General features: G+C 57.6%; 2 protein-coding genes across 10 annotated transcripts in view; both read right to left on the reverse strand.

The window, feature by feature from the left end:
• The window catches only part of ZNF385C (zinc finger protein 385C), an 80,921-nt gene that overhangs the window by 12,060 nt on the left and 44,074 nt on the right, over positions 1 to 24,787 (reverse strand). For 7 of the 8 annotated variants that reach the window (XM_080369192.1, XM_080369189.1, XM_080369191.1 and 4 more), the window contains one exon: positions 2,520 to 2,662. In XM_080369192.1, the coding sequence (XP_080225318.1) occupies positions 2,520 to 2,662 (143 nt within the window). Of the gene's footprint in view, positions 1 to 3; positions 2,663 to 21,566; positions 24,748 to 24,787 lie in introns of those variants that run through there. The other variant, XM_080369193.1, reaches the window with a different exon arrangement.
• Positions 5,801 to 21,558, reverse strand: LOC308055324 (uncharacterized protein C17orf113). 2 transcript variants are annotated; one of them, XM_080369181.1, is made up of 3 exons: positions 15,730 to 21,558; positions 12,119 to 12,747; positions 5,801 to 10,484 (listed from the first exon to the last, which is right to left on the reverse strand). In XM_080369181.1, the coding sequence occupies exons 2-3, from the start codon at positions 12,635 to 12,637 to the stop codon at positions 8,952 to 8,954; spliced, it is 2,052 nt and encodes a 683-aa protein (XP_080225307.1). In that variant the 5' UTR covers positions 12,638 to 12,747; positions 15,730 to 21,558; the 3' UTR covers positions 5,801 to 8,951. The 2 variants fall into 2 exon arrangements, with proteins under 2 accessions (XP_080225307.1, XP_080225306.1); XM_080369180.1 differs by lacking the exon at positions 15,730 to 21,558 and having other exon boundaries at positions 12,119 to 14,498.

The following is a 24,787-nucleotide window of genomic DNA, read 5'->3' on the forward strand; positions in this document are numbered from 1 at the left end:
CACCATCAACTTCTCCATAGCTTCTCCATCACTGCTGTTTCAGCGATGAAAAAGTGTTCCCAGCTCTCTGCCGGGGCTGGTGAGGGTCTGTGCCACAGCGGTACCTACCAGCACCCGCAGCCGGGTGGGCTGAGCCCCTTCCTGGCACTTCCCAGCAGAGGCAGGCTTTGGGCACCACACGCTTGGAGAATAAAGATCTCAGGTTTACAGTCAATTCTTATTGACTCACATTACTTTATCCCTGGATGTTCCTACCGATATAAATAGCGATCCTTGTGCTGAGCTCCCTGCCGCCCACCGAGGTCAGAAACGGGAATTCACAGGGACACAGCATCACTTCAGGTTGCGTCTCCTGTTGTGGTTTGCAAGGTGCTGCTGGGTCCTGAGGATCTGCAACATCCCAAGAGCTCAAAGGGGCATTTTGAGCATGAAACGCGTCTTCTGTGTTGCATTAGGGCTTTCCCCCCCTGCCTGTTGTTGTTAAAGTGGCAGGAGAGCTCAGCTTGGAAAGGTTTTGCTTGTTGCAGAGTTAAACATCTGCTGGGTTCGTGGGAGCCTTGTGACCTGCTCAAAGTGCAAAGTGTTCTGCTGTGCCGCTGCAAACTGCTCCTGCTCTGCGGGGCAGCGCCGAATCCTGCACAGCATCACCAGCAACGCCGGGTAAGCAAAGGCAAACCCTCAGATTTCTTTTTATAGCAACTCCGATATGGCAGCTCTCTCAAAAAGTAGAATACCCCGAGTGACGCCCCCTCCCAGCCTCCTAAATCACCCCTGAGGCTCAGCTGCCTCAGGCTGACCTGGCATCATGGTGACTTGGGCAGGGAAACGAGGAGCTGCCTGCCCGGCTCTGGGGTGCAGGGATGCTCGAGCCCTGCACACCGTGAGGACCGGGACCCTACCCTGGCTCCCTGCGAAGCCGCCTGCCCATGCACGACACTGAACCCCTCGCACCCCCAGTCTCAGCCGCCTCTCCAGCACAAACACAGCCCGAAGGGGCAGCTCACACCCCCAGACAGTCAGGGCTGGCTTCGCTCAGCTAATATTGCACACCGATGTGAGCTCAGAGCATTGAACTCAAGGTGCCCCCAGCACCTCCATCCCCATGTCCAACACCCCCTGGGGCAGAGGAGTCCCCGCCCAGCACAGAAGCAGCTCGACAGGGCTGGGCAGCTCCAGCAAGAGATTCATTTCCCAAATTGTTATTATTTTTTTTTTAAAGCAACACAACCCCGGAGGACGCGTGCCAAGGCAGGGGCAGGCAGGAGCCAAGGAGAACAAACAACAGGGTCTGGTTCAAGTTAGCTACTGAGTCCAGCGACTATAAAAAGGAGCCCAGACAAAGAGCAGCAGCCTTAATGGCATCAAAAAAATCATCCTCTCCTCTGTTTCTGCTTGTTAGCACAGGGGAGAGACAGGCTAAAGCTGGGATTTCAGGAGAGCTTAAAGGAGTTAGATGGCTGAATCCCATTCAACAGCAACAGGAATCCTGTACTTAATTTCTACGGCTGTCTTTGAAGATCTCGGCGATAATTTGCACCTTCCCAGCACGTTTAATCTCAAAGACATTTACAAAAGGCTGGTGAGCAAGCAGGGAGCTCAGGAAAGTCCCGGCTCCAGGCTCACAAGGGAAAAAACCAGGCATTTACCAAACGCAAAAACATCAGCCGTGCCTCTGCAGGGGGGAGCAGCCCCAGGTCCCTCTCCCCACCGCCCCACGTCCCTCTGCAGAGCAAAACCTGCTCCTCAGCGATGCCAGGAGCCCGCTCCCAAGGGAACCCCAGGCGGCTGAAACACCAGGGCAGGGACTCAAAGCAAGGCAAGAGAGGGGCTCCTGGAGCGGATCCCATCCCTCCCATCAGCAAGAGGCGCAGGGCAATACCTGGGTGGATGATGGAGACCCGAGCCGGGCTGGCAGCAGCCGGGGAGAGCGGCACAGAGCTGGGAAAACACCGCTTCACACCCGAGATACTGTCACACGTGTTTGGGCACATCCATGTCCATTTAGACATGTAACAGAACGTCTGCAGAGACACACGTGTAACTGCATAACCCAAGCACTTGGTCCTCTGGTTCGAGGTTGGGGACCCTGAGCCCAGCCAGGCAGCAGGAGAAGCCCCACAGCCACCCGGCTCGCCCAACACCTGCAGCACCAGCCATGCTCCTTGTGTCTTTACAGACCTTCTCTTTCTTTCTTTCCTTTTATTTATTTATTTTTCAACTAATTAACTGCTCTCCAGAGCTACTTTATTAATATTGATTCCAGGAGCAAAATCCAATTGATCTTGGTTAGAATACACCATCTTTTTAATTCTGGTATATAAGGGTGATGGCTGGGCAGGAACCGCTCCGAGCTAAGGGCAGGGCGGGTGTGTTGCACCAGCAGCCAGCAGCCAAAGACCCCGGTAATTAAGACAGAAATTACCCTCCAGGGTTTGAGGAGTGGTGCGGTGTACAAGAGGAACTCCTGCAAGGGAGGAGGGGTCTGGCAGCCGATGCCCACCCACCCCTGTGGGACTCACCGTGTTGAAGTTGGGGAAGAGGTTGAGCGGTGACGTCCCGTTGAGCCTGAAGGTCAGAAAGTGCTTGATGTCCAAGGGAGGATGAAGGGGACGGCCGGGGATAGGCAACGACGCTAAGAGGGGGCTGCTGTGTCCGGAGGGACCTGGGCAGGCAGAGGGGAAAGAGCAGCATTAGCGTTGGTGGCCCCTGCTCACAGTGAGGGGACACGCCACATGGGGACACACCACACAGGGCCATCTGCCACGGGCTCCGGACCCTCCTCGGTGAAAGGTCCCAGCCTGGGGGGGGCCCCTGGGCACCGCTCTGCCTTTGGGGCTCAAAACCAGCATGCCAGTTTGAAGCCCAACGCAGCATCTTTGCGGCAGAGCAGATGTGCGGGAATTCGCTTTGAACCCTCTGAAAGGTTCAAAACCTCCCCTGGGGCAGCAGCCCCTTCCCCAGGCTCTCCCACGGGAGCCCCCGCAGCCCTGGGCTCCCCACGCTGGCTCCCCCTTACCGAAGCTGGGAATTTTTTTCGGTGCCAGCAGCAGCCGAAGGAGCATCCCAGCCCCACGCACCCCAGCACGTGCCAGGTGGGGGGCAGAGAGCTGAGCAGCCCCCGCCACGGCTTTGCAAAGGTGTTGAATTTGGGGTACCCCTGCGACCCTCCAAGCCGTGTGGGTGCCCCTCCACAGGTATTCTGGGGGGAAATCCCCAGGGATGGGCTCCCCCCAACTCTAAGCCGCTGGCTCCTGCACTGGAGCCACCCGCTCCCCGGCCAGGCATTGCCACCTGCCTCGCATCGTCCCCCGCAAACCAGCCGCGAGCTCCGGCGTGTGATTTAAAAATAGCCTGGAGTTATTAATAATTTTCTGTTTAAAAGAAAAACGCCCCTGGGAAGGAGGGAAGGCTGCACAGAGGGGATCTCTCTCCAGCCTGCTCCCCGTCCCAGCGCTTCGCCCCGCTCAGCAGCCCGAGGGCTGAGGTTTTCCACCCGGATTCATCCATCCCCCTGCTGGGAAAGCATCCTCTGACCCACGGAGGGCCTGGGCTGGGGTCGTGTGCCTGTGCACAGCTCGGAGAGCAGAAAAGTTAAAGAAAAAAAATGAATAAAATACAATAAATAAGGTTTCAAAACGCTGTGAGCTGGAAAAAGCTCATTTGCATCTCGCATTCACACCTTCTCCCTCCTCCAGCCCACCTGGGCAGCCCTGTCCCGCTGCCTGGAACAAGGTCAAGGCCACTGTTCCTGTTTTTTTTTTTATTATTTCTGGGCTCTTTTGCTCTTTTTCACCTCAAAGGCAGCTGCCAAGAACAGCAGCAGTCCCTCGTGGGAGGACGAAAGCGGTCAGTGCCCAAGGGATGGAGTGCTCCCGCAGAACCACCGACCGGGAGCCGCGGTCACCGGTGCCACGTCGCGACCATGCCGAGGCACTCGCCCCCCCTGCAGCCCCCCTCACCCCGCTGTGCAGGGTGGGGACCCCCGCCCAGCAGTGGGTTTGGTGCTGCTCTCCCATGTGCGCTTTGCTTTTTGCTCGGCACCTGACCCTCCGCCGGCAGAAACCAGGCTGGTGCAGGAGCTGAGCTACGAATCTGAAATGCAAAGTTTGAAAGATTTTCAGAATTTGAGCAGCCAGTGCTCGCCCTGCGGGCAGTAACGACCTCTTTCTGGGAGAGCGCACACGGGCGGCTCTTCAGCGGCACCGGAGCCGTCCCGGAGTCAGGCTTGACTCCGGGGAAAAATTACATTTTGCTTCATCAGGCGTGCATTGATCGAGTTAATTCCAGAGTCGCCCAGAAGGGAAATCTGTGAAACTGTTTAAAAATAAATAAATAAAATTATTGCAACAGCCAGGAGAGAGGGAGCAAAGGCAAGCAGAAATGGGTGAACGATGCATAATTAACCTTCTGAGGCGTGAAACAGTATTTCTGCATCAAATCATCTGAGACGGCTGGCCCGGGCATTTGGGATTGGGTTGCAAGGGTTTCCACTTGCCTTTGTCAGTATGGTTTACACTGAATGCACTAGCCTTAAAAAAAAGATTAAATAAATAATAAAAAAATGTATATATTTTACATTTACCACCGAGAGGAACAAGAGGGCAGGCAAATGCCTCCTCCCCCATCACCAGGAACCCAACGCAGGGAGTTTGCTGCACCAGCAAAACCCAGCTGCTGCTGCTGCACAGCCCCGCAGCCGAGGGGTTTGCTCCCTGGGGGGCTGGGGGGGCACAGGGTCCCAGGGCTGCCCACCACTGCCCACCACCACAGTAAAGACAAGCCACACCAAGCCACTCTGGCACATCCCTGAGCCCAAATCTGTGGATTAAACATATTCCTGGGCTGGGTCTGCAGCCCAGGGGTCAAGAGCCCAGAAATCCCAGCCGAGACAGGACCCGGCAGAGGGGGCAGGATCTCTCCCTCCCGGTTTTGCCACTGAAGTAGACAAGACCCTCAGGAGCAGGAAAAGGGATGAAAGCCTCCAACAGCATCATCATCGTCATTGAGGCACCCTGCGAGGAGCGGCCACAGCGCCTGCAGGCATCAGAAGGAGGAAAGCCAGTGCCTGCCGCGGGAGGGATGCGCTGCAGCCGGCACGGCTGGCCATCCCCGGCCACCGAGGGCAAACAGGACAGCAGCTGCATGGCACAGTGACAGAGGCTCCATCAGCTCCGCTTTGCCTGAACCTCATATGATCACAAAAACCCAAGTGCCACACGCAGGGAGCGGGCAGATGAGTTTGCAGCCACAGACCCAGTGCCAGCAGAGCTCCCCGGTGAGGAGCGAGCTACCCGAGCATAGAGAGAGCCACCCTGGCACGAAGAGAGCCACCCCAACACGCTACAGCACCCCCCAGGGCACCGGGTACCCGCACGATGCTCTTGGGGCATCTTCCCAAGGTTACGGGGCCGCATCACTGCGGATCCGGTGCCTCACCTTTGCTGCAGGGCAGATTCCGGCAGCAGCTGCGGGCTGTATTTTTAGGTATTAATTAGACACTCAATTAAGGGGATTTGTTCCGGGGAGAGTGGCAGGGCCCGCAGGTCTGTATAGGATGACACGACCTTGCCCGCGGTGACGGGCACGGCCACCGGCAGGGTGGGCTTTGCTGGTGAATGGCATCCCCAGATGCTCAGCCTGCAGTTCCGGAGCGGGACTGTCCTCTGCCACAGCGCTGTCATCATCCCGCCCCCAGTTTTGGCAAAGAAGCCCCCACCTCTGCAGCAGGCACCCCTGCTCCGGCACTGCGGGTCCTGCGGGTCCGGGACATGCTCGGGGCTCCGGAGCGTTTTGAGGGGCGCACAAGCCCCACGTTCCCGGCATGAGCACCCTGTGCCCACCCTCCCCCAGCTCCGCAGGGAGGGTGCATGGATGTTCTTAACTGAGCATCCAGGCCTGGCCAGAAGACACCAAACCACACGGCATCAGCGCCGCAGCACTGCGCATCCTCTGCCTGGGGCTCAGCTCAGCGCCCTCAGCTCATCCCTTCCCAACCCAGCTCCTGCCCTGCAGACACGCGACTCGGGAAGGGGTCCCTTGGAATTTAAAGACATGTTTCAGTCTTTCCTTCAACCAAACCCACCGGGACCATGCCTGGCCGCCGTCCCCAGCCTGTGCCCCCCACCTCCTCGCCCCACACAGCGCCTACACGCACATCTGCACCGGGTTTGCTCCCAGGTCCCCTGTGAGGCACAGCAGAGTGACTGTTGTGCTCTAACGTTACACACGTGCGAACCTCCAAGAAATGCCTTGGAAAACGGCGGAGACATCGCTGTGGGTTTTCCTACCAACACGAGAATCTGCCAAGGACCCATCTCCGTAGGCGCCGGCTGCCTCGAAAGAGCATCTGGTGCGGAGTCTGCACAGGACAGATGGAGACGGGAGCTGTTTATTCACACAGGAGCAGTCTGGCTCCCTCCCGTTTGGTAGGTGTTCTCAACAAATTTTGGTGGTGTCTCAAATCCCTTACCCAGGGCTTTAAAGCTTTTGTCTCCGGCCAAGCATGAGCTGAATTCCCTCCAGCTCTTTCCAGGAGACTCTTTGGGAAACACGTGTGTGCTCCAAAGGCTGCCGGCAGGAGAAAAGCAACACCCAGTCGCGATGCTGGACCAGGACCGCAGTACCAGAGCAGCCCCGGCACTGCTCTGGGTCTGGACCAGCGATGAACAGATCGCACCACGCTGGAGCCACCAGACTCCACAAACCCGACCGGCACCACAGCGGAGCTGCTGGCCCTGAGACAGCGATGCTGCGGCTGCCCTGACGCTCCTGGCCCCCACAGCCCCTGCCTTGGCTGAGCACAGCCCCTCCATCCTGCCCACTTTCCGACGGGAAGGGTCAAAGGCCCCTCCAGCTGGGGGCTGCAGAGCTGCTCTGTGCCACGCGCTCCGGTGCCGATGCTGCTTCCCAGTCCCCCTGGGAACAGGAGAGTGCACGTTGTGAGCACCATCCTGCCCAACCCTCCTATCTCCAGCCTTCGGCAGCCACTCTACAGGCACCGTCTGGCCAGAAAGCAGTCGCAGCAAAGCCCAGCTCGCAGGACACGGGCACGCCAAGAAACACAGAGCCAAACCCAGGGATGCTTGTGAGTGAGCAGCTTTCACCCAGACACACTTGCCACCAACGCAGCATCTCCACCTTATGGATCAGCTGGAAGGACACAGGACACAGCCTCTGGGCCATCAGCGGTGACCTGCCACCAGCCCCGAGGACGGAAATCCCGGCTCTCCCTGCCTCCGCTGCAGGCACAGGGCACAGTGCGCCCATGGGAACCTGCGAGACCACCAGGCACCCCCAAACACCCTGTCCCCCCATCTGACATGGGCATCTGGGGGCACGGCACCGGCTGGGGTGGGCAAATGGCAAACCCCCGCAGGCGAGGCAACTGCGCCGGCCAAGCACTGCTCCCGGGGCTGTGCAACCCCTCGGGCCACCCCAGGGCTGGAGGGGCTCCACACACCAGGGCTGGGTTGGAGGAAGGTCCCTCTGCCCGGGGCAAGGAGGAGGGGGAGCAGCAAGACACCCTCCCCAACGCAGCCCTTCCATGTGGCTGCATCACAAGTCCCAGCCAGAGGCAACCGCATGGGACCAAGGGGGACCATCATTATGGACAATGGGGTCAAATCCTGCCCGACACAGACCCAGCACCTGTGGGACAGCGTGAACTTACCCAGGGAAGGAGTGGAGCCGAATTCCCCGGGAGCACCCGGCGCTCAGGAATTAAACCGATGTGATGTTCAGGCTGCTGCGTTGGCTTTATTGCAGATTAAAACCGGTCAAGGAGGGTCTTCTCCCCCACCCCAAGAAAACATCCCTCTGAGTTCAAACCAGAGAAGCCCCATAACCCCCGGCCGTGCCACACAGCACCACCGCCCCGCTCGCCACTGTGCTCGCGCACCCCGACGCCGGTGGCGGAGGAGCCCCAGCCCCTGCCCACTCCAGGTCCCCGAAGCATCGCTCGCCGCGGGGTAAAAGGAATGCTTCAAAGGAAAACCACGGGCTAAACAACTCACATCTGTCCCAAAAGCAGATGGTAAAAGGCTCTTTCTTTGGTTGCAAGGTTGCAAAGAGCTCAGGGTGCGAAGGGAACGTAGGTACGTGATGACATTTTGGAAAGACCAGGAGTTCACTACTTATTATTTTTGGCTCCCTGCTTATAATTTATTCTGTCATTGCAAAAAAAAAAAAAAAAAAAAAAAAGTCCTTTTAGATATCTTTGTATTTTAAACGCTAGGAAAATTAAGATAGACCTTTTTAATATATATACTTATATATATATTTTTATATATATACACATACACATATATACATATTGATGCATTTTAAAGTTACTATTTCCTCGATGATTACAGTATCATTCTCTAAATCTCTTGCTCTTGAAATGTTCATGACTTGATGCCACTGCTAAAAATATTTTGTGCTGTGCGCAAGGAATACCAACAAGACACCACCAGGCATTTTGGGGCTTGCCGCGGAGCTAGAAAGATGCGCTGCTGTTTCTGAATTCATTCTTGAGGCTCCAAAACAACAAAAATCAGATATTTTTGCAGAGCATTAAGGAAAAGCTGCTGGGTATCATTGTGCAAAGGCGATGTGACATTTGAGCTCAAAAGAAGTTTTGCCTTCACCTCCCTAAAACAAAAAAATAACGAACCCTTGAAAAAAAAAACAACTCATCGTATTTTGGGATTTCAGGTGGCCACAAGTTTTTAAATTCTGGCCAATTCAGCCGGGTGTTTGGGGGATGAGGGAGGGGTGGTCATGGGACTGGCACAGCTTTGTGAAGGATCCCGTCTCCTCTTCCCAGCACGGAGCAGGTCACCAAGCACCGGCGGCGGCTGCCCGGCCCCGGCAGTGACCATCGGTGGGGAAAGGTGGCGTCGAGCCGGTGCTGGGGGCTGCCCGCAGGACCCAGCTCCCTGCCCGCAGGGCTCTGCCTTCGCCGGCATCGCTCACTTCACCTGCGCCACGATGAAGCCGGACTCCCTCATGCTCTCGTAGTACTCGATGGCCAACGCAAAGTCAAACTCGTTGATGGCTGGCCCGTCGATGGCGATCTTCATGAGGTCAGAGAGCCCCTCGTCCTTCGCCTGGCGTGACCGGCCACGCTTCAGCAATTCCCGGCCCCGGCTGATCTTCTTGGCGAGGACCGAGCCCAGAGGCAAGGCCAGGGCAATGGCTGCAAGGACAGCAAAGTCCGGGAAGAGCTCATGCATCTCGGAGTTGCTGTAGACCAGCTTGACGCAGAGGTCCTTGAAGGAGAGCTGGCTGAGGCTGAAGACGATGCGCTTGAAGAGGGGGAAATCGCTCAGGGCCCTCTCGCTCACCACCACCCGGGAGTAAGCCTGTAGGAGGAAATTCAGCTCGCTGACCCCGTAGCTGCCAATGTCCTCCAAAGACTGAGGGTAGCACTTGGGGTTGAAGATGGCAGAGAAGGAGCTGATGGCCTCCAGGATGCTGCTGGGGAACCTGTCCAGCAGGTTGCCCCGCACGCTCTCCAAGTAGCTCTCCTTCAAGCGCTCAAAGTGCTTCAAATGCACCTTGGAGCAGTTGGCCAACTCAACGCCCTTGTAATAGAGGCGGCTCTCGCCCTCCCGGTCATCCCGTGGGTGCTCGTTCATCTCGTTGAGGAACTCCTGGAGGTTCTGGCCGCTGGCACTCTTCTGGGCCTGCAGGGTGGTAGCCGTGGCGGAGACGATGGGCTTCAGGATGGAGAGGTCAAAGTCCTCAATCTGGAAGAAGTGGCTGAGTTTCTGGAAGATGGGGAGGACGTCCAAGAGGATCTTGGTGAAGGCCACAAACTGGAAGTTCTTGAGCTCTTCACAGAGGCCGTGGGCCACCGGCGACTGTGCCGCCTCGCTCTCCAGCAGCAGCACCAGCGTGGGCCACGAGGAATCAATGGCTTCCACGGCTGGGAAAATAGAAGTCCAGTGGATGGCTTTGGGGCTCCCGAGGTCTATCTCACAGAGGTCCAGGACACTCCGCAGCTCCTGCAGGCCGTTGCTTTCTCCCCTGAAGCTGGAGTAGAGCCTGTAGACAGCATCCACGGTGGTCTCGTATTTCTGGAGGTATTCGATGCTGACGATGCTCTTGGCTGGCAGCAGGGAGCTCCCGTGGGACAGGCAGTGCATCTCCGTGAGGAGCGGGCAGAAGGAGGTCAGCGCGGTCCCCACCCCGCTCAGCCGCTCGGCCACCAGTGAGGTGCTGTCAGCACTGAGCCAGGTGATCTTCATGGTGGGGATGCCAAAGGAGCGCATCACCTCGCCTACCTTGCCTGCCACCGTGGAGGCCTCCCCAGCAGGCAGCTCGAAGCTCCCCAGGAAGGTGGCAGAGGTCTGCCCGTTGCAGGGGGAGACGGTGGTGGTGAACATGGCGAGGCTGCGGTGCTCCAGGACATCCACCGTCTCGTCCACCACCAGCCCAACAAACGGCGAGGCTTTTATCCTGTGCCTGTCCTCGTTGTGCAGGACTTTGGCGATCGCTGCCTGAGCCAGTTAAAGGAGGTGCGCAGGGCAGGCGGGGAGGGAAAGAGAAACACAAATGAACTTCAAAAACAGGCGGGAGATGCACAGCACCCGGCGCTGAGCGAGCTGCAAGGCTCCCGCCCTCGGATCGCCCCAAAAGCGGCGCAAGGTCCCGAGGTGAACAGCCCTTACGCGATCTGTACATACGAGGACATATACAAGCTGGAAATGCCGTTTCCCCTGATATACGGTCTCCTCCTACTCCTGGCCTGCAGCCCAAGCACCGGGTGAAGCTGCAGAGATGCTCGAGGGTCCCTGCCCAGAGCTGGGGGAAGAAGCCCCCAGCAGCACCGAGCCACCGCCACCCCGTCACCCGCTTCCCGAGACCCTGCCCGTGCCGGGAGCAAGGCAGGACACCGACAACTCGCCGCCTCGGTTCAAACTTCAGCAATTACGTTCGTGTTTTACAAGCCCAGCACGGGCAGGAGCAGCAGTCAAAAGCTGCTGCATCTTCTCCTTCTTTACCCAGTTCCCCCCATTTCAGGCAAACGCCCCAGTTTGAAGGGAAAACTTCCTAGGTGTGTGTGGACGATGTAAGTAGCACTTCAGGCTGAGAAATCTAATTAGTAGATTTAGTCTAACTGCAGCAAAATAAGGCTCTTCAGAGATCTAACAAGCCTGGCAAATGGCCAAGACTCAGTAAAAATTTAATTTCATTTTAACAGGCATGAAGCATTTGTAAAATTAAGAAAATCCTTTCTAAATTCTCTAGCTACTTGATCTTTCTGATCATCCAGTTGAGGGCAAAAAGCAGAGAAACCCACAGTGCTCATGTGCTAATTTATCCTCCAAGCAGCCTGGCAGGCTCAGACGGGAGAGGATGCTCCTGCTCGCCCTGTGTGGCTGGAAGCACATGCATGACCACGAGCCTGAGGTTCCTTTGATGGAGCCCATCACCTTCTCCTGGTCTGTCAAATCAGGGAATGACACCAGGAAAGTGCCACATTGATGTTTAATGTGGAGGAACCTTCAGTCGCCACGGAAGCTCCTGGAGAACAGGAGCATCGCCTGGCTCCCCGTGGGTCTAGAGCATGCCCCAGCGCAGCCTGGCTTTGTGGACTGGGCTGGTGGTCCCAAGCACATCATGGATGTGCCCTGATGCCACGGGCACGCTTACCTGTCCAAGGACAGGGACGGAGCTGTGCCCATCAGCAAATGCTGACGCAGAGGCTCTCAGTGCTCCTGAGCAGCCAACGGCCCCAGCTCCTGCTCTGCCTTCGAGTCAGGGACACCAGCTCCCTGCCCCACGCCACGGCACCCAGCTCCATCCCTCCTGGGCTCCCAGCACCGGGAGGCTCCAGCGATCCCTGCCACAAAGATAACCCAGGCAGAGCACACACTTGCTCCCTGTGCTTCACCGGGACCCCTGGGGTGGGAGCTTACGCTTAAGGCACCCGTTCACACATGCAGCATCCAAACCAAAGCCAAGCGGGTGCTGGCGACGTTTGATGGGGCGCTGGGAAGCATGGAGCTCCCTGCTGCAGCCAGGCAGTGCCGACACCTGGCCCCGAACACGGCGGGCGCAGGCAGCTGGGCAGGCAGCCATGCAGCACCCATCGAAGGTGGGTGCAGAGCCCCCAGCCCCGCATACACACCTGCATCTCCCTGACGCTGCTGGGGTGGTAGTACTCGCTGTGCTCAGAGGCCAGCAGCGCCTGGCACAGGTTGAACTTCTGGAAGTCGAGCAGCGAGGAGCACTTCTCATCGGGGATCTCCTCCTTCGCCATCCAGTAGACAGTGGTGAGGACGGCCACCTTCGCCGGGTTCACCTCCACCTTGATGACCGAGCGCAGCTCCGGGTGGCTGTGGACACGGGTCTCGAAAGCCAGCTGCTCCCGGTTCACCGCCAGCGCCTGGCGATGCGCGCCGGAGGTGACGTGCCGCAGCAGAGCGTGGCGCTGGAAGTTGTCCGTGCCCACGGTAAAGGCGTTCTCCGCTTTACCGTGCTTGTTCTTCACCAGCGCCTGCCGACACTCTATGCAAAACATGAGTTTCCGCTCATAGTCAAACTCCAGCCAGGTAAATTCTTCCTTCCAGTGCTCATTGAAATAGCGCTTACACTTTTTATTGGAATTGGAAGTTTCCCCAGCTGGCTTTTTCCCTGGAGGCACCATATTGCTGTGGCTGGGAAATCAAACACTACGGTTGAACTGAAACGTGCCTTGGAGGAGCAGCCTCTACATTTAATTTAGTAAGAAGGTCTATTACAACTCTCCTGGTCCGACTGGAGATGAAAGAGACACAAGGGAAAGGGATTAGGGCTCTGCAAACCTCAGCCTCTGCACATCGTTTATTCTCGGCTGCTAACGAAGAGCTGCGGCAGCAGCGCTCAGGGCAGGCAGGGCTGTGTGACAGCCCCAGCACCGCATGGGGGGACCCCCCCCATGTGCCTCACGGGTGTCACCAGCAGCTCTTGGTGTCAGCAGTGGCACTGGCACACACGCACATTCCTCCTCGTACGCACAGGGACACCCACACACACTTCCCATCGGACCAGACCTCCATGCTGCAGCCGATACTGGGAAGGTGTGGAAGGTTCAAAGGTGGCTTTGGACCAAGCACCCGCAAACGAGCGTTTGGCCCCCTCGAGGTGCAGCACCTGCTGCTGACGGCGAGTGCCCACGTGCTCGTCTGCACACGTGTAGCTTTTCATTCCTCCCTTGTTTGTCCCCGTCCCAGGGAACTGGCAAAGCCACATCATGTCCCGTGGCAGCAGGGCTGTGCCCTGCGCAATCAGCACCTCAGCCCAGCATCCCTCCCGGGGGTGGCTGATGCACAGGACCAGCTCCAGCCAGGGCTCTGGAGCTTGAGGCCGAAAAGCACTTACATGCATATTTAAACCAGGTAGCTCAAGTATTTAAGCATCCACTTAACCCCCTCCCCGTACTTAAGCCCCACTCAGACCAATCCTCGCATTCTTCCATGAACTGGTTTGAAAAACCAAACTGAGCCTCTATAAAGGTGGTGGGAAGAGGAGGAGGAACCCAGCGCAAGGTGGGGAAGGAGGGAGAACCAAAACATGGACAAAAAAGGAAAGAAAAGGGACACTCAGCAGCAGTGCAAGCCATGGAATCCTGTCAGTCCATGTGACTTGCTGAGAAACCAACAAGGAACTTGGGGTTTTTCTAAAGAACAAACCACACAAGAACCAGAGCTGTTACCACAGCCCTCAGGAAGAAGCGGAAAGCCTCATGATTCAGGCGTCAGAGCAATATCCCAACTCCCAGAGTTGCAAATGGAGCAAGGGTTCCCCTCGGGGTGCCCTGGGTGACGCTGGCTGGTTGGCGGTGGAGCTACCGGCACAGCAGCCACGGCACAGCAGCCACGGGGCTCCCTTCGCCCTGCCACCCTCCCTGGGGCTGAGAAACGTCCTTTACTGACAGTAGGTGGGGAAGGGGTGACCACCCTCAGCCCCAGCATCTTCCTCGGGGTGCCCAGGAGTAACCGCCTGCCCTGGCTCACTGCTTTGCTGGTCCCCCCAGGTCCAGCCCCAGCCGTGCGCCTTCCCCTCCAGCTCTGGGTGTTTCTTCTGGCTGCACCCAGCTTTTCAGGGACCCCTGTCCTCCTCCCGATGGAAAGCAGATATACCAAAGCCTTCTGCCACACCAGATGGGAGCAGCGCTCCCGCTTATGTTCTTCCATCACAGAAACCAGAGCAACATGGTAAAACAGCATTAGAGTCCTGGAAGCCCCCCAGAGGAAAACACCAGCCCCCAGGCAGGAGCTGGCCAGGACCAGGCAGCACCAGCATCTCCCAGGTGCTGGCCAGGCACCAAGCACCTCACCCTGCGGAGGTGGGTGCTGCGGTGCAAACCCTCGGCATGGTGCGGACCCTCAGAGCCCGTATTTCCCACTGCTGCCGTCCAGGTGCGTCACGGTCCTGGCTCCCTGTCCTATTTCACCGGGCACGTGTGTATCTTCAGAGCATCACCCTTCTGCTTCCAGCCCTGGCCGCTCCCACCCCGCGCTCTGCCAGGGCAGGGAGGCAGGGACAGAAGGACCAGGGCTTTGCTAGCCCAAACCTCAGCCCTGACCACCATCAGCATTAAATCCTTCCAAAGGGGCAGAGAGAAACCCCAGGACATGGCCCTGCTGGGAGTTTTCTTGCTGCCCACGGAGGAGCACAAAATTTTCAAAGCTTGCGAGGGGCGCGGGGATTCTCACTGCCCCCGGCTCTCAGCCTGTTCAGCGTGGTTTTGCTTTGCTTCCCAGAGCCAGGTCTCCCACCTGGTCCCACACCTTGCTTACGGAGCATCCAGGGCACAACTCCCACAGCCGGGAGGTCCCCACAAAGCTGCAGCCACTTTCTCGGGCGCTGAGCGCTTGGCCACAGCGGCAGCTCCTCGGAAGCGCGTTAATTAGGAAACTGTGACAGACTTGCCACGTGAGAGTCAAAGCCCCGATCTGTCTTGCTGAATTTTGTTTCAGTTTCCTCTGCAGTTGCCAGCACCCATCAGATGTTCCCCAGGGATGCAGGCTCTGCCAGGGCTGGGATAGTGCCAGTGTCCCTGCCGTGCCCCGGCGAGGCTTGGGGCTTGTCCCCAGGGCAGGAGAAGGTGCCCCCACTGCAGGGACAGCCCTGTCACCTTTGACAGCCTTGCTTATGGTTCAGCCTGCCCCCAGACCCACACCACCCAACAGCCGTGCTGCAACCAGGGCAGTGCACAGCCCTGGGGGGCCGGCTCCTCCATCCCCCCATGCCAGTGACCCCATTTGCTCCCAAACCCATGCCCACCTACACGTAGCCCCCAGTGCTCGCTCTAGCAACCTTGGAAAGAAGAAGAAAAAAAAAAAAAAAAAAAAAAAAGAACAATTAGTGTCTGGGGAGCACGGGGCCAGGGAGAGCGTGGGATGGAGCAGAGCACCGCGGCGCTTCCCGCAGCGCCTGCTGTGCACCCAGCCCCCAGCACCCTCCGCTGCGGCCGTGCTGGCCACGGGGACCGGCAGCGTGCGGGGGTGACACCAGGGTCCCCCCCCCACCAGCCTGCTGTTCCCCCAAGCAGCGTCCGCAGGGAAGTTTGAGCAGGATCCGGATTTACTTGCAAGAGGACGAGCCGCTCTGCCCTGAGCCTCACGCCCCCGTGCATCAGCCCTGGCTGCCGGTCACCTAACGCCTGCCACGGGGAGGGTGAGCGGAGCAGCGCGCGACCCCAGCACCCAGCCCTGCGCACCCTCCCCGCACGCCCACCCTCCCCTACATACGTACCATTTAAAGGCTGCCATAAGCTTTAGGGTGAGGGGGCTTGCAAACTTCCCAGATTTTTTTGTATTTTAAATAGGAAAAAAAAAAAAAAAAAAGAAAAGAAAAAAAAGAAAGACATTAAAAAAAAAAAAACAAACCACAAAACCAAAAACAAACCCAGCCAAACAATGCAAAAGCAATAAAATAAAATAAAAATTATTAAAAAAGCTTGGTGGGAGGCAGTGAGCGGCAGCCCCCGCCCCGTCGCGGCAGCCCCGCTGGGTGCATGGGGCCGGTGGCCCTTGGCGCTGCCGTGACCCCGAGCGCGGCGGGTGCGGGAACAAAGCCGGCGGGTGCCCCGCGCTCACGGGAGCCTGGGAGCAGCCATCTTGCTGCGAGGACTGTCTGGCTCCACCGATGCTCCCAGCAGCCAGCGGCGGCAGTGGCCACTAGCGGTGGCCAGGCACTGGGAAGGCCTCGTGGTGGTGGCGGTGGTGGCGGTGGTGGCCATGGCTTGGCCACGAGGCCAGCGGCTGGGCGATGGGGGCTCCAGCTCTTGGGGAAGGGGAGCGTGGAGAGCTGTGCTCCCCAGCAGGCATCCCTTCCCCCGGTGCAAGGGGGTAATGGTGATGGGCACGGGGTGACCGGCTCATGGTCCCCCATCCCCCCCCGGGGAACCCCCACCCTGGGTCCCTTGGCTGAGCGCTGAGCACGTGCGGCAGGGCAAGCTGCAAAAGCGTTTGCATCCAGGCAGGACGGGTATCCCTGCGTTTGGGCAGAGCCAGGATGCGCGTGGGCAGCTCAGGTGGGCAAAGCGGCTCCCCGGCCCTGCCCACGGGCATCGAGCTCTTATAAAATCCAGGTCCCAGCCCCTCTGCCAACACCTGGACTGAGCTCCTGCCCAAGCCCCATCACACTGCTCCTGGTCCGTAGCTGCAGGAGCGGCACTGGGACCGGCACCTGGCACCCACCCTGGCGCTGGGGCTCCCCAGCGAGCACGGGGGCTCCGCTCACACCAAAAACCCCCCTTCTTCTAGCACTAAATGCAGGCAAAATTTAGAGCCTCTAAACTTCTTCCAAAAATAGGATTTTAGGCCACCTTTGCTTTCCCCCAAACAAGGCACCTGAGGACACTAAAATCCCAAAAAGCACTCTTGTCCTGCAGGAGCCCCCGGCGGGGACACCCTTCCCCCCTCCCCAGCCCCGACACGGTACCTGGGTGCCGGAGGATGCTCTTGGACCCGACTCCACCTGCTCCCGGCACAGAGTCAGGCATCGACCAGGGCTGCGGCCCCACGGTATGTGCTCGGATTAGGGGCTGCATTGTACCTGTCTCTGGCTGGCTCCGCACCAGGGAGGGGACCAGCGGCCCCCCGGTGAATTCCTCTCTTAAGGCTCTGCCACATGTCCTGGGGCAAGAGGCTCTTCCTGCTCTAGGGACATTCCTGCCCGGCCACCTCAGCCCAGGGTTAATGCTAACAGGAGCTGAGTGAAACCAGAGATGGGGCTCCCAGGGGTGAAAATATGCACTATTTATTCTTGTGCTAATACAAGCGAGAAAAGAGGACTTAGCCTTTTTAATCAGTTTTCAGGCAAGAGGCTGCCACATCTTCCCGGTTCGCAGCAGCCGGAGCGGGATTGCAAAGGTCAGTGGTCCCAGGGCAGGGAGCGACAGTGCTCGGCTCCCCAAAACTGGGATCCATGGGCAGGACAGTGGGTCTCCAGCCAGGAACACGCTTGCTTTCCTCCCCCCCCCGGGTTCCCAAAGGGAGCAGCCCAGTCTGATCCCACAGCCCTGGCGGGAGAGGCACCCGAACCCAGGACAGAGGGATGGGGAATGCCAAGGAGCCCCAGGCAAAGCCCTGGAAAACAGGTGGATCTGGCAAAAGCTCCTGCCCATCCCTCCCCCTCCGCTTTCACCAGCACAGAAGATACAAATGCCGTTGCTTACAATTATCACAAGCCAAAGGGATCCAGGCAGGAAAAATCCACAGCAGCAAAACAAACCCACTCACAAAAAGCAGCAATGGGGACCAGGCAGGAACCAAAAACCCCCTTGGGCAAACCAACCATGGCAGCGGGGTCGGGCCCCTCTCCAAGCATGGCCAGAAATCCATGGGGATGGGGCAGGTGGGATCCGTGGGGCATTTTGCTGATGGGCAGCCGTCCCCCAGCACAGGGTAAGGGGACCCTGCCCCAGCCCCGGGCAGGGGCTGTGATTATTGTGTCCTTTGGCTTCACAAAGGGCCCTGGCTCTGGAGGGGTCGGTAACCCACCAGGAGCAGCTCCAGCCCCACCAGCCATCCAGCTCGGTGCCCAGCGAGCATCCTCGCCTGCGTTAATGCCAAACCCTGGCAGCCTCACAGAAGCAAAGGGGAAGCAGGGACAAACACAGGCACCTTCGAGGGGTCGAGTGGCAGGGATAGAGACCCCGGGATCCCAGCCCAGGGAGAAGGCTGGGAAACCAGGATGCACTGGGCAAACTCCATGGGTGCTGGAGGAAGCCAGGGGGCTCTGCCTGCTATGTGCCAGGGGGGCACAGCTGAACCCACTGGTCTCCTGCCCTGTGTGCCTCTGCCTGGGGTCCTGTGGCAGGAGGCTACAGGAAACAGCTGAAATGCTTCATATGAAATAGTCTTTTAATTGTCTTTTTTCCCTTTTCTCCATAAATTCACATTCCTGTTGGAAGCCTCCAGCTTTAACGTGGATTTGGGGCAGTGTTTACAGGATGTCCTCGACCCTGACGAGCACCCCTGCCCTTGCATCCCTGCAGGATGTCAGAAGCCCTTCCTAAAGGAACTTAAATGGAAATATTTCTGTTTACTCCTATGCAGCAGCAGTAATCTTGGTTTGATTCGATCATTGCTATTTTTCTCCCCCGTGACATGCCTAGAGAGCTTGGCGGGCAGGTGCCCTGTCTGCACGAGCACATTTATCATCAGCGTGGCACGAGGGTGGCTGCTGCCCCGTGAGCCACAGTTTCCATTTCAGCCCCGTGCCTTTGACAGCCAAACCAAACCCGAGGCACACGGCTCCTGCCGGGAATGCCGAGGGGCCAGACCCTGGCACCCCCTGCTAACATCCAGCCCCACGGCCGGGAGCTGCGTTTCCCTGAGGGTTTGCCATTGCAACTATAAGAAGCTGAACAGAAGAGACCGAAACCCCAGCCATATTACCCCCCAAAATATTAAATCCCCGAATCCAAACATATTTATGAGATTTCAGTTTCATTCTCTGCTTTAAGCCAGTCTCTCAGTCTCCAGGGAATGACTCACGCTTTTCCAGCAGGGATGCAGAATGCTGGTGTTTCCGAGGCTGCTGACCCTGGAGACCCCCATCCCCTCACAGCCCCTGGCTCTCCTGCCCACCCTGTGGTGCCCATCCCATGGGAACAGGGGGGGAAGGCCCCAGCATGCAGCAGCAGTGTCAGCTCTGCACGGGAAGGGGGGGGGGGTGTTGGGGGGAGGGAAGGAGCACACTGCCCTGCAGGTCCCTGCTCCCCTTCTGCACCTGAACCCCCACCTGCAGCAGGTCCCAAAACCACCCGGGGAATGGGAGCAGCAGGGGCACACACGGGAGGATGCTCAGGAGGATGCACGGGAGGATGCACAGGAGCCACCCCAGCCCCACCGCCAGGCTTTGCCCGCCGCAGCATCCCTTGCACCCGAAGGTGATGACAGTTCAATTTAATCTCTGCTGTGCATGGCGGAGGAAGGCAGGCTGCAAGGAGCCGCTGTCTCGTGTAGGAGAGAGACGTCCCTCTGCGAGGGAGACAGCACTCAACACCATGTCAGCTCAGACAAATTAAAAATACTTCTGCAACCCTCCGGGGCTGTTGCCTGGCCAGGCAGGGCTGGCTCCTCCTGCCAGATCTGCTGTTCCACAGCATCGCTGCAGGGACCGGAGGGTCACGGGGAGGAGAGGGTGCCCCAGCTCAGGGAAGGGGATGGGGCACACACTGGGGACTCCAGTATTTCCCTGCTGTGTCCCAGCTCTCCTGCACATCTCCAGGATGCTCAGCGGGGTTGTTCCTCATCTGCCGGGGGGGCCCTTCCAGCACTGCTGCAGGCACAGGGGCTCTGTCTTGGGCAAGCTCAGGTCCTTGCGGAGGGGGCTGGGTGGGCAGTGGGCCATGGTAATGGGGTGCTGCTGGAGAAGGTGGCCCCCCGAGCTGCTGACACAGCCCCCCCCCCCATGCCCCCAGTCACTACCAGCTTGCAGGACACTGCTTCATGCTGCCTCCTTCCCCTGCACAGCCTTGTCACAACCTTTTGCTGCGTGACTTGAGCTGGCAGGGAACAAGCCTTGAAATAAACTCAGATGACATCCCTGCAAACTCCCGGGCATGGCCACAAACACGATTATTTGCTCGGGCTGGGGAGGGGGGGACAGCGCTCATTTCTCCCCCGCCAGCGAACCCAGCTCTGGGCTAACACTCCTCCGATCAGACAGGGCCAGTTTGCTCTCCACGATGCAGCAGCCGAGAAGGGCAAAGCCCTTTTGTTGAGGAGCAAGAACAGAAGCACAGACAAGATAATCTCCCCCTACTTGGGCTCCCCCCCCCGCTGATGCACCTGGTCCTTGAAAGGCAGCTCAGCTGCCTCCAGCACCCCAAGAGCTGCAGCAAGCGCTAACCCTGCACAACTGGTATCAGAAGCAATTCCCGAGGAGCAAAACTGGATGCAGGTCTTGCTCCATCAAGCATCTTTCCTCCCCATATCCACAAGCACCGAGCCCACCTCCCCTTGGATCGTCATTCCCAACTCTCCCCACCTGCCAGCTCATAATCTGAAAAATCAGCATTTAGTGATGCCCTCCCCTCTTTCGGAGCCCCCATCAAACCCCAACCAGCTCAGCAGCCCCTGTGTCGCTGCTGGGGCTGCTGCAGCCCAGCCAAAAGCTCGCCGATCCCCGCGTATGGTACGGAGGAGCTCGGGAATGAGCTGGGCTAATCCTGACCCAGGGCAGTAGCAGAAGGGAGGCAGCGAGTGCTGAACACTGATCTGAGCTCTGCTCCCCAAAGCCCTGCCCGCCCCTCCCCACCATCACCTTCTCCTCTGGTATGGTGGGGGGAGACCGGAGCCCCACGTTAGTTCAGCCTTTATTCTAGGCATTGTTTAAATCATAAAAATGACAGTCGACTCCAACTCATTATGGCCAGGGAGCGACTGGCAGAAATGAAAAGAGAAAAAAAAGATACTTAAATTGATGCTTTCTCACCATCTCCAGTGAAATAACCCATTTGGAAAAAATTAAGGGGCTCCCATCTCTACCAGCCTTTTGAATCGCCTCTAAGCCAATGCGCACTTTTCATGGTGCGGCATTTCCTCCATTAGCAGTGAAAATTAATTATTTCTATTATTGAAGCACCTAAGGCAGGTGCCTGCCTCACGCAGCCGGGGCTGGGCTGACCCTTCCCCAGGATTCGGGGCCCCCGCAGAGCAGGGAAGAGCCATGAGGGGCTCGGAGAGGACAAGTGACATGGCCGGGGCCACCCGGCAGCTCGGTGGCAGAGCGGGGCTCCAGGCTGGTGGCAGCCCCCCTCTCTCAGTGATGCCATCCCAGACATGCCGGAGCGATGCACACAGACCACCGTGGCGAGACCCAAGCCACCACACATGACGGTGTCACAGCTGTCCCCAATGCCCCCCCAGCACTGAAACCATGTGGGCTTCAGCCAGTCCCTCCCAGCTTTGCTCAGGGGGGCAAAAGGGGAATCACCCCACTTGCAGGAGGGTCTCACTTCAGGGGTGCAATTCCTGGGGGGCCAAGAGGACTTTCAAACCCCAACCATTTCCACGTTCTCCACCATCCCCACCCCCCAAGATTTATAAAGGTCAGAACCCCTTGCCTCCCCCCACCTTCTTTCTGCTCACGTTATCTTCTGGGAGCCCCGAGCACAACACCCGTCACGCTTGTGCCGACAGCTGCACAAGTGTGCAACTCCCCACCACGGCTGCCCTGGGGCCAGGCTGGTCATACCCAGGGTTTGGAGGATGACACACATCTGTCATTATTTTTTAATTAGATTTTTATTTCCTACCGCTAGTATTTCACTGTAATTTCCGCCACTCCTACCCAAGCTGTGCTAATATAATCACTTCGGAGAAGAGTGGGAACAGCCAGCCTACTTGTTCTAACATCCCGCTCAGAAAAAGGGAAAAAAAAAAATAAAATAAAAAGCAATGTTAAATATCCAGCCCCTGAAGTCATTACCAGCTTATGGACATCAGACGGTGCTGGAATGGACCATCAAAGCATTGGTGCCGGCAGCACAGCCACCAGCAGCATCATCGCTGCAGAAACTTCAGAAGAGTTCATGTTTGCTCAAAATACTTGTTAGCAACTCATTATTCCAGCGAGGTCAGGTGTAATCAAAAATGAGCTAAAAAAACCAACCCTTTGTGAATCGTACCGTCGGCTTGATGCTGGAAATGCAGTGATATTTTCTAGCCCACATCATACTGGAGGTCAAGATTAAATGACAGCTTTGTCTAAAAATACTCTGAAGGGGAGGCTGAGGCTGTCAGAGGAGCTCAAAGCCCCCCGCGCCCCCCTGGGTGTCTCATGGCTGAAACCAGAGGACAGATGTTTTCCCCAGGACATTTTTCAGAGCAAGCCCCCAGCCATAAAATCAACCATTGCATTTACAAGGAAATTCACCCAAAACAACCTCCAGGAAAGCTCAGTCCCACCATCTGACGAAGGAGCCCCGAAGCCAAACCCAGGCTTTCGGTGGGGATGGTCTCCCTTCTCCATTAGCCCCCACAACGGCAGAGAGGACAAGAAGCCTCATTAAGCAGCCAATTAACAACCGCAAACTCACCGCAGCACCAGGACCCAGGCGTGGTCCCACCCTGCGCTGCCCACCGTGGGTCGGAGCGAAGCCAGGTGACCCCTGAGTCCTCACTTTTTTTGGAAGAGGTGTTCAAAACCCAGCGGGGGGAGGATGTTTTAACGCTCCCAGGGAGCGGCCACCGCACACCCACCTTGCAACCACCACGTTTCTCCACCCAAAGCACCACGGTCCCACATCTCCAGCCCCAAGGTCACCAGCACCCTGGCACCGCACCCAGCAGCATGGGTTCAAAATTGAAACTTTTGTGGCTGTACAACATTTCCTACATACTTGAGACCACAGGGCTAAAAGCACGTTTTGGGGTATTTGGGGTTTTTTTGAACCTGTTTTGCCTGACGAGTATTACAGATAAATATCCTGAGTAGCGTTACGCGTTGCAGAGATACAGGGGAAGACAGCCCACAGACAAAAGGCTGTGTTTTAAATTATTAGAAAAATTAAAGTGCTCCACAGGAGACAGCCGGGGGGCAAGGCTGCAGTGACACCAATGCCAGCACCTCGCAGGAGCCCTGGCAGCCGTGCCAGTTCAATATCATCCACGGTTCCCCTGGCCTGGCTGCTCTCCTACAGGCACCTACCACCACACACCGGAGATACGTTACCAGAGGAAAACGAGTGCATGGAAGCACATAGACACACGCGTGCCCACATGTATGTGCACACCACGTGCCTAGGGACAACCTGAACAACTGCCCACGAGGACCTGCTGGACCCCTGTCTCTGCCCAGCACAAGTTGGAAAGTTAATGCCAGTAACGACAACCAAAAAAAAAATAAATTACTACCAGTCCCAAATCCGCACGTGAAACGGTCCGACAGCAGCGTTACGCTCCATTTGCTGCTGCAGCTCCTCTCCACGAGCCCGAAACAGCCAAATCCAGCAGCCAAGCACCACCACCCACCAGCTTCTCTGCAAAGGTCGCTCCCCCCCAGCCTTATTTCACACAAAAAACATCACGCATTCGCGTCGCGGGTGCAGCAGAAACACAAGTTGGAGTTGACCCCCAAACAAAGAGCAAGGGCAAAATAAAGCCGTGTCAGCGCGCAACCTTTTTCTTTCTCTTTTTTTTGCAGCCCTGGGAAAAATCAATAAGATGCAGTGAGTCAAACTCAGCTTGAATCCCGTAAGTAATTAGGATTAGCAGGCTGGGAGCCGAAGAAACTGGCTGCATGTGTGCCTGGGCTGGGAGGGACCATTTTGTGGGTGTACGGTACAACAGCTTCCTTGACACAAATAAAAAGAACAGCTCTTTAAATGGGTTTTGGGGCAAGGTGACGGTAGGGAATGGTAACGAGCTGATTTGCTGAGAAAGAAGAAAATTTTGTGAGGGTAATTTCGCGTGGGAAGCCCCGATGGGAGCAGGATGAGGACCCCACAGGTGAATCAATATTTGTGTTTGATGCTGAGTCTGTTCCCAGCCCTCGCTCCTGCGCCCAGACTCCTCAAGCACCACGTATTTCTGAAGCTCTTTCCTTGTTGGAAATAACCCACCTCGATTTCTCACTGTTAACTCTGTGGTCAAAATTGCAAAGGGGAGAAGAGACACCCCCTCCCCATAACCTTAGCAGAGCTACCCAGAAAACAAGAAACACGTAGCTATATTTTTTTTCTTTAAAGAGCAACTTGTACTTTGATTTCTTTCCGTTTTCTCAAGCTCATGTAACTCAGCAAAAGCCGCCTGCCTGCAGGAACACTCGAATCGGCTCCGTGCAGGCAGGAACACCACTAGGAGAGCAGCGGGGTCAGCACCCCAGCCCTTGACCCCATTGGACCCCCATCCCATTGCCCCCGCCGCGACCCAGAGCCCTGCATGCTGCCCAGGTCTCAGTGGAACGCCGGGCCCCCCTAACCCACCCAGTGTGCTCCGCCAAGGGCTTTCCTGAGGATTAATGATGGGGAGCCATGGGGAGGGATGAGGGTGGATGGGGAGCAGCAGGGAGGGATAGGGAGCCGTGGGGGTGGATGGGGTGGGATGGGCAGCAGCAGGGAGCAGCAGGGAGGGATGGGGAGCTGTGGGGATGAATGGGGAGCAGCGGAGAGGGATGGGGAGCCATGGGGATGGATGGGAAGCCGTGGGGAGCAGCAGGGAGGGATGCGGAGCTGTGGGGAACAGCGGCGAGGGGAGATGGGGAGCAGTGAGGAGGGATGGGGAGCAGCAGGGAGGGATGGGGAGCAGCAGGGAGGGATGGGGAGCCGTGGGGAGCAGCGGGGAGGGATGGGGAG

Source organism: Falco punctatus (genome assembly GCF_963210335.1).
Source record: "Falco punctatus genome assembly, chromosome: 19".
Lineage (NCBI taxonomy): Eukaryota > Metazoa > Chordata > Aves > Falconiformes > Falconidae > Falco > Falco punctatus.